The following is a 17,663-nucleotide window of genomic DNA, read 5'->3' as shown; positions in this document are numbered from 1 at the left end:
TCATCCTTTACAATGAATTATCCTATAACTGCTTTAACAAAACTTTTCACACTTTCACAGTACTGTCTAGTTATGTATCTTCCCCTCACAAATAGGAGCTTTGGTAAGGTGAGAATTTTGTCTGCGTTATTCAATGTTTTACTCGTAGTACTTATCCCATAGTAAAAATTCATTTAAACATTTAAGGTTTTTCAATAAACTTTTTTTTTTGTATTTTTCCAAAGTGAGAGGTGAGGGGTGGGGGGGAGACAGACTCCTGCATGCACCCAACCGGAATCCACCTGGCATGCCCACTAGGGGGCGATGCTCCATTGCAACCAGAACCATTCTAGTGCCTGAGGCAGAGGCCATGGAGCTGTCCTTATTGCCAAGGATAACTTTGCTCCAGTGGAGCCTTGGCTGCAGAGGGGAAGAGAAGCATAGAAAGAAAGGGGGGAGGGGAGGGTGGAGAAGCAAATGGGCACTTTTCTTGTGTGCCCTGGCTGGGAATCTAACCTGGGACTTCCACACGCCTGGCAGATGCTTGCTCTACCGCTGAGCAAACTGGCCAGGGACTCAATAAACTTTTTTTTTTTTTTTTTTTAATTTTACAGAGACAGAGGCAGAAGGATAGACAGGGACAGACAGGAATGGGGAGATGAGAAGCATCAATCATTAGTTTTTTGTTGCGCATTGCAACACCTTAGTTGTTCATTGATTGCTTTCTCATACGTGCTTTGATCGTGGGCCTTCAGCAGACCGAGTAACCCCTTGCTAGAGCCAGCGACCTTGGGCTCAAGCTGGCGACCTTGGGGTCTCGAACCTGGGTCTTCCCCATCTCAGTCCGACGCTCTATCCACTGCGCCACCACCTGGTCTGGCTCAATAAACTTTTTTTTTTTTTTATAAATAAATTTTTATCTCAATAAACTTTTTTACTTAGTATTTCAATGGTGGCTTAACTTAAAATAAGGGCTGGGTTTTAAGTGATTGTATAAGGCAAAAATAACACTATTTTTTCTAAGCATTAGAGTCACATTTGACATAGCAAGATATTCCACCATTACAAGCATACAGAAACTAAGACTGTTAAGAGAACTGTAGTTTAATGTTTATTATTCTCTCACTCTCCCACTCCCTTGCTTTCTTCTGCCATCACAAGCTCATATAGGTTCTTCTGTATGATCTGTGATCATGTGCTTTTACATTTTGCATTATATTGAGCGAAATGACTCAGTATTGTTGAGGATGCAGTGTTCTCCTTTAGGCTATGGATGGAAATATAATTAATACAAATATTCCAGATGACAGGTAATCAATATGTGTCCAGAGTGAGAATATCCTAACATTTCTTTTCTGAGCTTTTATAAGATGTTGGCAAGCATTTTTAGTAATAGTAGTCATCTCCATTTCAAGCTGTAGTTAAAACCTAGAAAATTCTTAACAGCTCATTGATTTTGTAAAATTATGTACGTCATAAAATGGAATGGAATGCTGTCACAAATGTAATTATATGCCTGACCTGTGCTGGCACAGTGGACAAAGGAGTTACCTGGAAGCTGAGGTCAGGATTGCCTGGTCAAGGCCCATACGAAAAGAAACCACTATGAGTTGATGCTTCCTGCTCTGCCCACCCTTCAACTGTCACATCTCTAAAATCAAGAAATAAATTTTTTGAAATGTAATTATGAATGTAGAGATATGTGGGATGTATTTATTGTGATTTTTTAATTACAATTACATAATACTGTATGTTAGACACTATGTTTAAAAGAACCAGAAGGGCTCCAGGTTACATTATCTTTAAAAAAATATGGAAGGATGGGCCCTGGCCAGTTGGCTCAGTGATAGAGTGTGGGCCTGGCATGTGAAAGTCCCAGGTTTAATTCCTGGTCAGGGCACATAGGAGAAGTGACCATCAGCCCCCCCCCCCATCTCTCTCTCTTTTCCTTCTGCAACCATGGTTCTAATGGTTCAAGCAAAATTGGCCCCAGGTGCTGAGGATGACCCCATAGCCTCACGGGTGCTTAAATAGCTCAATTGCTGAGCAACAGCGCAGTGGCCCCCGATAGGCAGAGCATCTCCAGGTTGGGTGCTTGCTGGTGGATCCCAATCAGGGCACATAGGGAGTCTGTCTCTCTGCCTTCCCACCTCTCACTTAATATATATATATGGGCCCTGCTTGGCTCAGTGGTAGAGTGTCAGCCTGGCATGCAGGAGTCCCGGGTTCAATTCCCGGCCAGGGCACACAGGAGAAGCGCCCATCTGCTTCTCCACCCCTCCCCCTCTCCTTCCTCTCTGTCTCTCTCTTCCCCTCCCGCAGCTAGGGCTCCACTGGAGCAAAGTTGGCCCTGGTGCTGAGGATGGTTCTGTGGCTTCTGCCTCAGGTGCTAGAATGGCTCTGGTTGCAGCAGAGCAACGCCCCCTGGTGGGCATGCTGGGTGGATCCTGGTAGGGCACATGCAGGAGTCTGTCTGGCTGCCTCCCCGTTTCCAACTTCAAAAAAAAAAAAAAAAAAAAAAAAAAAAAAAAAATATATATATATATATATATATATATATGGAAAAAGGTAACAAATGTGCTTTTAAAATTAAGTGAAAGAAAGCAACTATGAATCTTGCCATCATCTTGCAATGACAAATAAAGCATACTGTATAAAGCAAAACATCCACAAACTTCATTTTCTTTGTTCAGTGGCAAGAGCATTTTTACATCTAATTGTAAAATCTAGGAATTGTCTGTATTTTCATTTAAGTAAAAATAGGTCTTATTTTCTGACATCTTACCACAAGTAGAGGACTTTTTGGATGAATTATGCAGTTTGGAATGATGCTGCATGAAGGGAGGAAAGCTCTGATTGATTTTAGAGAGGATGGGGAAGGGAACAAGGGAGGGAGATAAAGAGAAGGGAGGGGAGAAAGAGAGAGTGACAGGAACATCGATTTGTTCTTATATGTGCCCTGACTGGGGATCAAACCAGCAACCTCTGTGCTTCAGGACAGCTCTAACCAAACGAACTGTTCAACCAAGGCAAAAGTCTTCGTATTCTTTTTTAAAAATTCTACGTTTTGATTTTAGAGAGAGGAAGCAAGAGAGAAAGGCGGGAAGAGGGAGGGAGGAGCAGGAAGCATCAACTCACAGTTGCTTCTTACATGTGCCTTGACCAAGCAAGCCTGGGGTCTCAAACCAGTGACCTCCGCATTTCAGGTCCACGCTCCACCCACTGTGCCACCACAAGTCAAGCAGAAAGTTCTTATTTTTGATAAAATGATTCAGGTAATATAGCTGTGAGCTGAACTACCTGTCCTCATTGCCCTTTACTTACCTGATCATAGGCCTCTTGTCACTTTTTTTATCCATCACTCTTTCCCTTGCTCCAATAAGAAGATCGTATTTGGTTTAGAAATAGAAAGTTCCTGCTCACAAGAGAAAAAATAGATACTTCAAAATACAGTTTTTCACAGCTCCAGACCCAATCAATCTCTTAGTAAAGGAAGGAAACACTATTACAAGAATAAAAGCAGGAGGAAAATGCATCACTTGCCAGTATTATCCTTTTTTTTTTTCTTTTACAGAGACAGAGTCAGAGAGAGGGACAGATAGGGACAGACAGACAGGAACAGAGAGAGATGAGAAGCATCAATCATTAGTTTTTCCTTGCAACACCTTAGTTGTTCATTGTTTTCTCATATGTGCCTTGACCCGGGGACCACAGCAGACTGAGTAACCCCTTGCTAGAGCCAGTGACCTTAAGTCCAAGCTGGTGAGCTTTGCTCAAACCAGATGAGCCCGCGCTCAAGCTGGCGACCTCTGGGTCTCGAACCTGGGTCCTCTGCATCCAGTCCGACACTCTATCCACTGTGCCACCACCTGGTCAGGCCCAGTATTACCCATTTTCAATCATTTCCTCAAGAACACAGAATAGGAATTCAGCCAGTCAATTTAGAGCCCACCCCTACCTAATATTTCCATGGAAAGGGCAAAGATACCTAAATTCAGATTCCGATTTTGGAGTAATGGTAACCTCCTCTGACAAGGTTTTCATATTCTCCATCATTACATACCCGTATAAATTATTTTGGACAGGATCCAGTCAGCCCCATTCCTCCTGAGAGGGATGTGTTTCTGGCCACTTCCCTGAATGTTAAAAACTCTTTAATGAGATTCATTCATGTTTAACACACACACACTCACACACGATGCTAGGGAAAAATAACAATACTGGCCACACTATAGAAAAGGGAGGATATCTACGAGAGAATTGTTTTGCTACAGTTTGAGGCAGTGGGTAATTCTAGAAAAGTAATGACTGAGAAGCAGCTATGTGTTCTGCTGTCATACTAAAGGGGAAAAAAATATGTGAGCCTCTCATTTTATGAAATTCATATACATGAAAAAAATAAATAAAAGGCACTTACTCAAGTCCTAAATTGCATATTACACACACTAGATGTGAGCAAAGTTCTTAAAAGAGGCAGTCAGTTGCTTCAAAGATAAGCTAAAGCTTTACCTGGATATTGAAAAAGGGGCAAGATGTACATGGAAAGTGAACATATGATTTATTTTGACAAGTATGGGCTTACAAAATAAATGTTTTCACTGTAAGTGCAAAAAAAGAGGAAAACTACCTGTAATACACCTTATTTACATTTACTTCTGGTTGAGTAATATATAGCTAGTCAGATTCAAGGATAAACATGTTAGCATAACCTTAAATCCAAACTCTATCGCAGTTAAAACCATAAGACACTTAATGTTTCTATGATTGTATAATGTATTCACAAAAGCACCCTACTCTTGCTGATGTGAATATTGTGATATTCGCATTTTCAGAATCACATGCTGTGGGGAAAAAAACTCATCAAGTAGCAGATTAACTATAAATTGTAAGATTTATTTTTAGCTCTTTTTTTGACTTTGCTTCCTTAAAAAAGACCAAAACAAATATTCCCTCTGTAAAAAAAAAAAAAAAAAAAATCCCACTGATTCCCTCCAGTATGACTTCTCAGAACTCTCAGAACTCTTAAGATTTTCCCGCACCCATTGCACTGATAGTTTTTCCCCAGTATAATTCTATAGGTTTAAAATATTGCAAAAAGTAAACCTATAATCAGTTATTTATAGGATTGCTTTACCTCTGTAAGAGTACTTTAAAATTTAATAACAATTGCATGGCACATGAAGGCATTACAAAATCACTGTGCTTGTATGTATGACTTGGCTTCATTATGTTTTTTGACGTCCAAGAAAAAGTGCACCCTTACCCATGCATTCTTTTGTGGTTGAGCTGAGAAACGTACAATGATAGCTCATCTCTAATTAAAAGCTTTCTCACTTGCATTGGTCTTGCACCCCTCTCCAGGTAGGAATATATAAATGGAGAATAAGGGAAGCCTACCAGATGAAGTCTTCTCTATACTGCGTGACTGCATTTTCAGATATCACAAAGAGAAGATCAGGTTTAAATACTTCCCCACATATTCCTGGAGTTTTTCTCCAAGTAGGTATCTTCACATTCTAACACATTCACATAAGGCTCTGAAGTCAAAGGAAGGCATTAACTTTTATTTTTAAATCCATAGTTTTAGTTTTTTTCAACAGTGTGAATTCCCTGGTGTTCATCAAGGAATGACTGGTAATTAAATGAATTTTCATATTCATAGGGGTTCTCTAGAGTGTGTGTCCTCTGATGTTTAGCAAGGTTTGAGCTCCAGCTGAAGGATTTATTGCATATCTTACACACATAGGGCTTCTCCCCAGTATGAGTTATCTGATGTAGAATGAGGGAAAAACTCCGACTAAAGGTTTTGTCACATTCAGTACATGCATAGGGTTTTTCTCCAGTGTGAATTTTCATATGTTGTATAAGGGATGCATGCCATGTGAAAACTTTACCACATTCATCACATTCGTAGAGCTTTTCTCCAGCATGAATTCTCTGATGTTTAATAAGAAATGAGTGGCAACGGAAGGCTTTCTGACACTCCTTACATTCATAGGGGGTTTTGGCAGTATGGATGCTCTGGTGTCGAGTGAGATGTGAAGAACGGCGAAAAGCCTTCCCACATTCAATGCATTCATATGGCTTTTCTCCAGTGTGTGTAATCTGATGACGAATGAGTTCTGAGCCACTGCTGAAGGCTTTCCCACATTTCCTACATATATACTGTTTCTTTCCCATGTGAATTCTCTGATGTCGAGTGAGGTTCGAGGCACGGCTAAAGGCCTTTCCACATTCAGTACATTCATAGGGTTTCTCCCCTGTATGTGTTCTCTGGTGTTCAATGAGAAACGAAAGGTAACTGAATGTTTTACTACAGTCCTTACACTCATGTGGTTTATTTCCAGTATGTATCATCTGATGTTTCACAAGGTTTGAGATCTGACTAAAGGTTTTTCCACATTCCTTACATACATATGGTTTCTCTCCAGTGTGAGTTCTCTGATGTAACACAAGGGAAAAGCGCCTACTGAAAGTTTTTCCACATTCATGGCACCCATAGGGCCTCTCCACGGCACTGATACTATGTTGAGACAGGGCTTCTTGGTGAGAGACTGTCACTTGCCTGATACATCCCTGACTTCTTTGTAGCATTTTAGTAACATCCTCACATTTCCAGCCTCCTTTAAAACTGGAATGTTCAGGGCCTTGGCTCCAACTCGTTTCCTTTATCAGATATTGGGATGAGTCATCTCTGTATATGACATTTTTTGGAAAAAACTCTCTGATCTCACCATTTGACTCTGAAAAGGAAAAAATAAAGCAGTGTTTCTTATTTTGTATATTGAAAAAATACAAGCTATTCTTAATTTTTTAATGAGAGAATTAAAATGAAGAAAAAAAAACACCTTATCTTATTGCTTTCATATGTGACTCTGAAATCTCAGCATTCTGCCCAGAAATTCAAAAGATAGCAGAGGACAGATTTAGGTGAATAGGGAAAAGATTAAATATAAGTACCTGAAAGTTAGGGAAAAAGGAACTATGAATAGAAATAAATGAGAAGGATAGGTTATTGGTCTTCCTCACCTCCATTATTTGTTGCCAGATGACTTGAAAATGAAAATTGCATAAATAGCATAATACCAAGAAACTGCAGGTTCTCCTCAGGTCCCACAAACATATGAGACTACCCACCCAGTGCCTTTGGAACATCTCACAGTAACTTATTCTAAATAAATTAATAAAAAGTTTCTCTGGCCTGACCTGTGGTGGCGCAATGGGATAAAGCATCAACCTGGAATGCTGAGGTTGCCGGTTCAAAACCCTGGGCTTGCCTGGTCAAGGCACATATGAGAGTTGATGCTTCCTCCTCCTCTCTCTCTCTCTCTCTCTCTCTCTTTCTCTATCTCTCTCCTCTCTAAAAATGGAATAAAGTCTTTAAAAAAAAAAAGTTTCTCTGAAAACCATTTTCTATGATGCTTACTCTAACTCTACTTTCCAAACTATATGAAGCTCAACTTTGGTCTAACAGCCTTTCTATCATATGCTTTTTTTTTTTTTTTTTTTTTTTTTTTTTGCATTTTTCTGAAGCTGGAAACAGGGAGAGACAGTCAGACAGACTGCCGCATGCGCCCGACCAGGATCCACCCGGCACGCCCACCAGGGGCGACGCTCTGTCCACCAGGGGCGATGCTCTGCCCATCCTGGGCGTCGCCATGTTGCGACCCTCTTGGGTGTCGCCATGTTGCGACCAGAGCCACTCTAGCGCCTGGGGCAGAGGCCACAGAGCCATCCCCAGCGCCCGGGCCATCTTTGCTCCAATGGAGCCTTGGCTGCGGGAGGGGAAGAGAGAGACAGAGAGGAAGGCGCGGCGGAGGGGTGGAGAAGCAAATGGGCGCTTCTCCTATGTGCCCTGGCCGGGAATCGAACCCGGGTCCTCCGCACGCTAGGCCGACGCTCTACCGCTGAGCCAACCGGCCAGGGCCTTATATGCTTTTGATAGACAAACTTAGGCCCTGATTTTCTCCTGGCTAAATTTTAAAAAGAGACTTTATTACTTTGCCATGGGGGGTGTGGTGTGGGGGACACCACAGATTTTTATAATAATATGAAGGTTTTAAAAAATATATATTTTTGTCTTGACTGGGTTGCTCAGTTGGTTAGAGTGTCATCACACTATGCCAAGGTTGTGGATTTGATCCCAGGTCAGGCCACATACAAAAATCAACCAATGAATGCATAAATAAGTGGAATAAATCAATGTTTCACTGTCTCTCTCTCACACATCAATATATAAAGTAGATCTCTCAGTTCCTGTTATCACCATTGCAGGGGCCTCCCTGATTCTTCTCCTACATGGGAAAAGCTGGTTTTCTGCTTTTCCCTTCTCTTCTCTTGTGGTTTGCCTGTCTCGGTGAGACACCAATAAACAGAAAGACCCACCCACCATCAAATAAATAAATAAATAAATAAATAAAGTAATTACAATAAATAAAAAAAGTTCAAGAATAAACTTTGTGTTTCGTGTACTCACAACTGTAAACCTACTTTTGCCCCACCTTGTATACTAGGAAATCTGAGTCATTAAAACAATAAAACGGCCCTGGCCAGTTGGCTCAGTGGTAGAGCGTCAGCCTGGCGTGTGGGAGTCCCGGGTTCCATTCCTGGCCAGGGCACACAGGAGGGGCGCCCATCTGCTTCTCCACCCCTCCCCCTCTTCTTCCTCTCTGTCTCTCTCTTCCCCTCCCGCAGCCAAGGCTCCATTGGAGCAAAGTTGGCCCCAGACGCTGAGGATGGCTCTGTGGCCTCTGCCTCAGGCACTAGAATGGCTCTGGTTGCAACAGAGCTACACCCCAGATGGGAAGCGCGTCACCCCCTGGTGGGCGTGCAGGGTGGATCCCGGTCAGGCGCATGCGGGAGTCTGTCTGACTGCCTCCCCATTTCCAACTTCAGAAAAATACAAAAAATAAAAATAAAAAAAGAATAAAGTCAGTAATGTTATAAATATGTATGGTGTCAGATGCGTACTAGATTTATTGGGGTGATCACTTTGTAAGTCATGTAGATATTGAACCACTGCATTATACAGCTGAAACTAATACAGTATTGAAATGTCAACTGTAATTAAAAAATTAAAAATTATCAAAGATTTTGCTCAGATGTTGCATCAGTGAGATTGGAACAGAAATCTTTATAAGTCAACACAGTGAACTGTTGAAATACAACATTCACTGTTCCTATCAAAAAGTACTCTTTAAAAAAAAAAAGGCACTCTTTTTTTTTTTTTTTTTGTATTTTTCTGAAACTGGAAAAGGGGAGGCAGTCAGACAGACTTCCGCATGCGCCTGACCGGGATCCACCGGGCACACCCACCAGGGGGCGATGCTCTGCCCATCCGGGGCGTCGCTCTGTCGCAACCAGAGCCACTCTAGCACCTGGGGCAGAGGCCAAGGAGCCATCCCCAGCGCACGGGCCATCTTTTGCTCCAATGGAGCCTCGGCTGCCGGGAGGGGAAGAGAAAGACAGAGAGGAAGGAGAGGGGGAGGGGTGGAGAAGCAGATGGGCGCTTCTCCTGTGTGCCCTGGCCGGGAATCGAACCCGGGACTTCCACACGCCAGGCCGACGCTCTACCACTGAGCAAACCAGCCAGGGCCAAAAGGCACTCTTACTATGTGAAGTGTCAGTCAGTGAAAGCCCTTTAGAAAACATTTTAGCATTATCTCATGATGTGAAAGAGATCCACTGTCCTCTGACCTAGCAGATCCAGTCCTAGAAAGACCACAGGAAACCTCTGCCAGAAGCACACACAAAGCTCTTAAGAACTTGGCAGTGTTCTGTTGACTGACTCAAGTGGTGGTTACATGAGTGTCTTATGATTTGTCTGTCTGTATATCACCTTCCATATGAGTTAATAGAAGAAACATACAAAATTACAAGAGCTATATTACAGTTGAGGCAATTTTTCCATGTTTGCTCTTTATCTCACTTCCTTGTACATAATTCTACCTATTTTATTATTTTAAAACATTTAGATGTGGACATTTCTCTTCAGCTCACACTTAAATGAAGGTATCCTCCATGCAGTCCACCTCATGCCATCAGTCCTTTCTTCCACACCCTCCTCTATGTCCTCTTGCATCTGGTGTGAACCACTACCACTCACCTTTCTAAAACTAATTCATCACCTTTTCTCCAAAACCAAAGTCTTTTATGTTTCTATTAGTAATATCCCTATCCAAATTATCCACGCCTAAAACACCAACTGGAAATTCTTTTGTTCTCACTACTGAAATGCCAATCTGAGGATCTTTAACAAAGTAATTTACAGACCCATTTCATCTCACTAGGTCATAACCTCCTCGATGGTTATCCCACTCTTATGTGCCTTCTACTCTCAGAATTACATGAGAAAGTCTTAAGATTAACATTCAAGCCTGACCTGTGGTGGCGCAGTGGGTAAAAGCGTTGACCTGGAACGCTGAGGTCGCCGATTCGAAACCCCAGGCTTGCCTGGTCAAGGCACATATGGGAGTTGATGCTTCCTGCTCCTCCCTCTGTTCTTTCTATCTCTTTCCTCTCTCTGTCTCTTTCTCTCTCTGTGTCTCCTCTCTCTAAAAAGATGAATAAATAAAATGTAAAAAAATAAATAAATTGTCAAAAAAAAAAAGATTAACATTCAACATATTTGATCCCTGGTCAGGACACATACAGGAAGGAACAGATCACTATTTCTCTCCTCTCTCTCTCTCTCTCATCTTCCTCTTATCAAATCAGTAATACATACATAAAAAGATTAATATTCAATAAATAATGTTAAGAGAATATACTAGTGCCTGACCAGGCAGTGGCACAATGGATAGTGTTAGCCTGGGATGCAGAAGACCCAGGTTCGAAATGTGCATCCAACTTGAATGTGGGGTCACTGGCTTGAGCGTGGGATCACAGACATGACCCCATGATCGCTGGCTAGAAGCCCCAGGTTGCTGGCTCGAGCAAGGGGTTGCTGGCTCAAGCAAGGGGTCACTGGCTCGGCTGGAGCCCCTTATCAAAGCACATGTAAGAAAGCAATTAATTAACAACTAAGGTGCTGCAACAAAGAATTGATGCTTGTTATCTCTCTTCCTTCCTGTCTGTCCCTCTCTCTGTCTCTCTCTAAAAAAAAAAGAATATATGAGTGAATTAATAAACCCATTAATTGCCTGACCAGGCAGTGGCACAGTGGATAGAGCGTCGGACTGGGATGCAGAGGACCCAGGTTCGAGATCCCGAGGTCGCCAGCTTGAGCGTGGGCTCATCTGGTTTGAGCAAAAAGCTCACCAGCTTGGACTCAAGGTTGCTGGCTCAAGCAAGGGGTTACTCTGTCTGTTGAAGGCCCACGGTCAAGGCACATGAGAAAGCAATCAATGAATAACTAAGGTCTCACAACGAAAAACTGATGATTGATGCTTCTCATCTCTCTCCGTTCCTGTCTGTCTGTCCCTGTCTATCCCTCTATCTGACTCTCTCTCTGTCTCTGAAAATAAATAAATAAACCCATCAATTAATTTAAAAGAAATAAATTAATCTTTCAAAGATAGTTAAGTAGAGCATCAGTATAAATAAATAAATATATATATATATATATAACTCAATTTAGGCAATAGAAACATGCCTATTTTAAGAAAGGGAGGATAAATCAAAAAGAAACAAAATTCAGAGACCAGAAGAGCTAAGCAAGAAGGGAGAGGACACATGTATCTCTGAGAAAGTGGAGGAAAGGCTAAGATGAGAATTGAAGGCAGACTGGTAACTGCATGTAAAGTGGTCCCTTATAGAGTTGTGAGGAAGACTTCATAGACTCTATCTCTGGTGTCTTTAAGGAAAACTTAACAAGCAACATATACAAAAGTACTGCTTTCTCATTGACTAGTTGGGCTGTTATTTTTTTAAAAAAACTTCCCCACCGCTTTCTGTCTTACTCACCTGAAAAGAAATCTGTTCTCACACCTCCTTTCTCCAGCCAGGGCTCTTTCCCTTGCTCCAATAAGGAAACTACATCTGGCTTAGAAATGTTAAGACCTGATTGCAGAAAATGAAATAAGTTCAAAATCAGTTCTTGAATCCTCAGAAAAGAGGGACCATTAAAAAAAATATCATGCCACGGTAGCTCAGTTGGTTCGAGTATCGTCCATTTATGCCAAGGTTGCAGATTCGATCCCTTCAGAGCACATACAAGAATCAACAAATAACTGCATAATCATGTGGGAAAACAACTGATCTCTCTCTCTCTCTCTCTCCCCCTTGCTTTATCTCTAAAATAAATATTAAATTAAAAAAAAATTAAAATAATAGCCTGACCTGTGGTGGCGCAGTGGATGAAGCATCGACCTGGAAATCCTAAGGTCGCCGGTTCAAAACCCTGGCCTTGCTTGGTCAAGGCACATATGGGAATTGATGCTTACAGCTCCTCCCCCCCTTCTCTCTCTCTGTCTCTCCCTCTCTCTCTCTCTGTTCTCTCTAAAATGAATAAATTAAAAAAAAAAATTTTTTTTAATTTTAAAAATAAATGCCAGCTCTAAGTATGAAAGGTGTCTAAAAATTAGGTGCAATTATAATCCTCATCTTAAAAACTAATATAAGCTGGCCCTGGCCGGTTGGCTCAGAGGTGGAGTGTCAGCCCAGCATTGGATGTCCCAGGTTCGATTCCCAGTCAGGGCACACAGGAAAAGCGCCCATCTGCTTCTCCATCCCTCCTCCTCTCCTTCTTCTCTGTCTCTCTCTTCTCCTCCAGCAGCCAAGGCTCCATTGGAGCAAAGTTGGTCCGGGCGCTGAGAATGGCTCCATGGCCTCCCCTCAGGCGCTAGAATGGCTCCAATTGCAGCAGAGCAACGCCCCAGATGGGCAGAACATCACCCCCTGGTGGGCATGCCGGGTGGACTCCAGTTGGGCACATGCTGGAGTCTGTGTCCCCCCCACACCCCTGCCCTTACTTTGGAAAAATACAAAAAAAAAAATATTGATGAAGTATCAACCTAGAACACTGAAGTCACTGGTTTCAAAACCCTGGGCTTGCCCAGTCAGGGCAAATACAAGCAATCAATGAACTACTAAAGTGAAACAACTATGAGTTGATACTTCTTATTCCCCCCACCTCTCTCTTTTCTCTGTAATATCAATAAATAAAATCATTAAAAACAAATAAACAAAAAAGACCCCTAAGCCTGACCAGTGGTAGCACAGTGAATAAAGTGGTGACCTGCAATGCTGAAGTCCCAGGATCGAACCCCAAGGTCACCAGCTTGAACACAGAGTCACTAGTTTGAGCTTGGGACCAGACCCCGGGTCAGGGCACATATGAGAAGCAATCAATGAACAACTAAAGTGCCACAACTATGAGTTGATGCTTCTCATCATCTCTATCCATCCTTTTGTGTCTGTCTCTGTTTCTCTCTCTTTCACTAAAAAAATTAAAAAATAAAACAAAACTTCTCTTGGGACTATTCAGCCAGATAATGAAGATTCACAACAGCCACACTAAATTTCAAATTCTAAATGAGGGGAGATAAAGGGAAACACTTACCCAGTGAGACCAGGTGGGCATAGTTCTCCAGCATGACATGTCTATACAAGTCTCTTTGAGCAGGCTGTAGCCATTCCCACTCCTCCTGGGAGAAGTCTATGGCCACATCCCTGAAGGTCACAGACCCCTGAAATGACATACAGGTAAGTGCACAACAAAGATCAATGCTCCCCGAGGACTTGACAAAGGTGTGAACGAGTCCCACTGGGGAGGGAGGACAGCGTGTATCAATAACAGCAATGGGCCTGACCAGGCAGTGGCGCAGTGGATAGAGTGTCGGACTGGGATACAGAGGACCCGGGTTCAAGACCCCGAGGTCGCCAACTTGAGCTCATCTGGTTTGAGCAAAAGCCCACCAGCTTGAACCCACGGTCTCTGGCTCCAGCAAGGGGTTACTCGGTCTGCTGAAGGCCCGCGGTCAAGGCATATATGAGAAAGCAATCAATGAACAACCAAGGTGTTGCAACGCGCAATGAAAAACTAATGATTGATGCTTCTCATCTCTCTCCGTTCCTGTCTGTCTGTCCCTCTCTCTGACTCACTCTGTCTCTGTAAAATAAATAAATAAATAAATAATGGCAATGGGAGTTTTCAGAATTCTAAATGGTTACCGAGAATGTGACTTAAAAGTCGAGTTGTTTTGTTTTGCTATGAAATGGTGAAACGGACAAATATGATCACATGATGTGATTTGTCCAGAAAAAATTTATAATTTTATGAAATGTAAAAAACGATACATGTGAACAACATGGATTTCTGGCTTTGGTTGTAGAAAATTTTAACGTCTTATAACACATTACAAATAGCGAAGATAATTCCTTCGTGTTTTATAGGTACTAGATATCATCTTTTTTTTTTTTTTTTCCATTTTTCTGAAGCTGGAAACAGGGAGAGACAGTCAGACAGACTCCCGCATGCGCCCGACCGGGATCCACCCGGCACGCCCACCAGGGGCGAAGCTCTGCCCACCAGGGGGCGATGCTCTGCCCATCCTGGGCGTCGCCATGTTGCGACCAGAGCCACTCTAGCGCCTGGGGCATAGGCCACAGAGCCATCCCCAGCGCCCGGGCCATCTTTGCTCCAATGGAGCCTTGGATGCGGAAGGGGAAGAGAGAGACAGAGAGGGAAAGCACGGCGGAGGGGTGGAGAAGCAAATGGGCGCTTCTCCTATGTGCCCTGGCCGGGAATCGAACCCGGGTCCTCTGCATGCTAGGCCGACGCTCTACCGCTGAGCCAACCGGCCAGGGCTAGATATCATCTTTAACACCAGCCTACTTTAACATGCTTTTGTAAGAATTTCTTGGTAACAACTGACTCTAGCAGATAGCAGTAAAACCCTTGAAATGAGGCATGCACTCTTAAGTTTATCACACTTGTCCCCATTCTTAAAGAAACAGCTGTGAAACTTAGAAGCAATATTAGTGACTTCACAGAACAAGTACAGTATAAAGAAACTCCCCAGGAAGGAGAGTAAATACCTCCCATGATGAAACCTACGGATTCTTCACTCAGAGGGAATAATTAGCCCCTCGTTTTGCACCATTTGAGTGATGAACTTAACTTAGTCAAAAGGAATTTTATTATTTATTCATTTTAGAGAGGAGAGAGAGGGAGTCAGAGAGGGAGAGAGAGAGAGAGAGAGAGACAGGGGGGAGGAGCTGGAAGCATCAACTCCCATATGTGCCTTGACCAGGCAAGCCCAGGGTTTCGAACCGGCGACCTCAGCATTTCTAGGTCCACGCTTTATCCACTGTGCCACCACAGGTCAGGCAGTCAAAAGGAATTTTAAATAGTCCCAAACTATTAACAGCCCCAAATGTCTGACAAACCTATATTTATAATTTAAAAAGTTGTTTAAGTGATGAAAATTGTAGAGAAAGAAGCTGTTTCCTAGAATCAGCAATGGGATTTGCAACACAGATGGCATTTGGACTAGGAGAGCTCTAAATTTGGAGACAGGTATGACAAAAAGTAGGATTCAGAAGTGGAACTAAAAAGAAAGGGACCAAATTGGAATGGTTGGCCTTTATCTCCCTCTGAGAAACAGGCACTTAGCCACAAGGAGAACAAAAATAATCAGTGCTTCTTGCTAAATAAACTTAATGTCCAGTCTTAACAAGGAGTTCTGTGAGTTTCAGAGATTTTGTTTGGCTCACTTCTGCATCCCCAAGACCTAGAATGGGTCATGCATTAGAAATTAGAAACACTTGAAAGGGCTGTTAGAACACAGACAGCTAAACCCGACACCCAGTTTCTGGTTTAGAAGGTTGAGGGTAGGACCCATGAACACACATTTCTAATGATGCCGGTGCTGATAGTTCAGGGATCATCACCCTCTGAGACCAGACGCAGCAGCCTAAAAGTATTAATAGATGCTCAATAAAAATATGATGAATACATGAATGAAGAGCAGCTGTAGAAAGAGACATAAAGTAAAGCACTTGTCATTCGAATACAGGGAGAAAGGCGGCACCAGAACAACTGGATCCCTATCTTCTAACCCGAAAACAAACCTGCCAGGTCAGAAACCCCACTCACACCGGAATAGCTTCCTGTCAACCCTTTTACACCATCCCATGCACCATCCAATGTACACATCCCATGTACCATCCCATGTACTAGTTAGTGCCTGAAGAAGAGGAGCGACGCTGGGTCCTGAGGTTCTGCAGGGCAGGAAGTCTCTAAAAACTGAAAGCCACAGCTTCATCTAGGAAAAATAAAGGAAGCACCGGCTTACCTGAGACATGGCTGCCTAGAGGGCAGAGGTGCACAGGACAGTGCAGAACGGGAGAGCTGGCAGGGAGAGAAAGACGCCCTGAGCGCGCAGGCCCAAGGGCCGCCCGAGAAACGGGCTCCCCCGCGGGGGGGTTCCGTCGCTCCACAAACACCCGCCCTCGGCTCGGCTCGGCTCACGGAGCCACGAAGCCAGGAGGCCCAGGCGCCTGTGAGAACGCCGTTCCTGCCACGAGTCCAGCCGGCCCTGCACCACTAGCACCTTCTCCTGTAACTGGGTCACAGGACCGTGCGCTCCCTCTGAGATTTTTGGCAGAATAAGCAAAGGGCTCCAAGCTGCGGACGGTCGTTGTCACGGGCCAGCGGCCGGGGTTCCCGGCGCGAATGGTTGGGACGCTTTCCCTCCCTCCGACACAAGAAGCCCAGACTCGACCCGCTGCTTCCGGGAACGCACACTGACCGTCTCCGAGCCTCAGGGCACGGACCCCTGAACTAGGCCACAAGCTCCGGGCAACTGCACTTCCCAGGATCCACCACGGCCTCAGCGCGCGTAACAGGAAGGCGTCCAGTCACAGTCTACAACTCCCAGGAAACCCCACGCCCAGGACGACAGACGGTTAAGTTTCAAATAACTACACTTCCCAGGATGCACCGCGGCCTCAGTGTGCTGTAAGAAGACGACGAACCCCCTTCATCACACACTACAACTCCCAGAAACCCCCACGCCCATAGTTCTAAAGACTGAGTGCGGGTCTCAGACGACTGCACTAACCAATTCATTGAGATCGCAACGCGCTGTGCCAGGCTACCCTCACACACTACAACTCCCAGAAACCCCAATGCCCAAAGCGATTCACCGATTCACCGGAGACTGGGTGTGCTGTGGAAGAAGGGCTCTTCTCGTACTACAACGTCCATAAACTCACTTCCAGGGCGACAGACACTAACACGGTGAGCCTCAAACAACTACACTTCCCAGGACCCAACGCGGCCTCAGCGTGCTGTAGGAGGAAAACCCTCTCGTCAGACACTACAACTCCCAGACACTCCCAAGCCCTAACGGACTCACTGGGGTCTCCGCGCACTGTGGGAGGAAGGCTCCGCCTCTCGCACTGCAAATCCCACAAACCCTCACTCGCAGGGCGACAGATACTAAGACAGTGAGCCTCAAAAAAGTACAGTTCCCAGTATCCAACGCGATCTCAGCACGCAGTAGGAGGAAAATCCTTTCGTCACACACAACTCCCAGAAACCCTAACTCAAATGGCGACAGACGCTGCGACGGTGAGCCTCAAACAACTACACTTCCCAGGCTCCATTGCGGCCTCCACTCGCGTTGGGAATGAAAGGTTCACTGTCACGCCAAAAACACCCCACACCTACAGCTCAGGAGAGAGAGACCTTGGGTCTCAGGACACAGAGCACCGCAGCGCGCATAGGGAAATAAAGC

The 17,663-nt window shown here is 44.0% G+C and overlaps 2 protein-coding genes across 2 annotated transcripts in view; both read right to left on the bottom strand.

The window, feature by feature from the left end:
* The window catches only part of ZNF10 (zinc finger protein 10), a 51,750-nt gene extending 46,359 nt beyond the window's left edge, over nt 1-5,391 (bottom strand). Inside the window, exon 1 of the mRNA XM_066260910.1 lies at nt 4,043-5,391. The gene's annotated coding sequence lies outside the window, so the exon portion shown is untranslated. The remainder of the gene's footprint in view (nt 1-4,042) is intronic.
* A 167-nt stretch (nt 5,392-5,558) lies between these two features.
* LOC136322516 (zinc finger protein 850-like) overlaps nt 5,559-17,663 on the bottom strand; it is a 69,795-nt gene continuing 57,690 nt past the window's right edge. The window contains exon 12 of the mRNA XM_066254480.1: nt 5,559-6,486. Coding sequence (XP_066110577.1) covers nt 5,563-6,486 — 924 coding nt within the window. The 3' untranslated portion in view covers nt 5,559-5,562. The remainder of the gene's footprint in view (nt 6,487-17,663) is intronic.

Source organism: Saccopteryx bilineata, chromosome 2 (assembly GCF_036850765.1).
Source record: "Saccopteryx bilineata isolate mSacBil1 chromosome 2, mSacBil1_pri_phased_curated, whole genome shotgun sequence".
In the NCBI taxonomy this organism is placed as follows: domain Eukaryota; kingdom Metazoa; phylum Chordata; class Mammalia; order Chiroptera; family Emballonuridae; genus Saccopteryx; species Saccopteryx bilineata.
The sequence above is the reverse complement of the archived record's forward strand: the minus strand, read 5'-3'. Positions and strand labels throughout refer to the sequence as shown.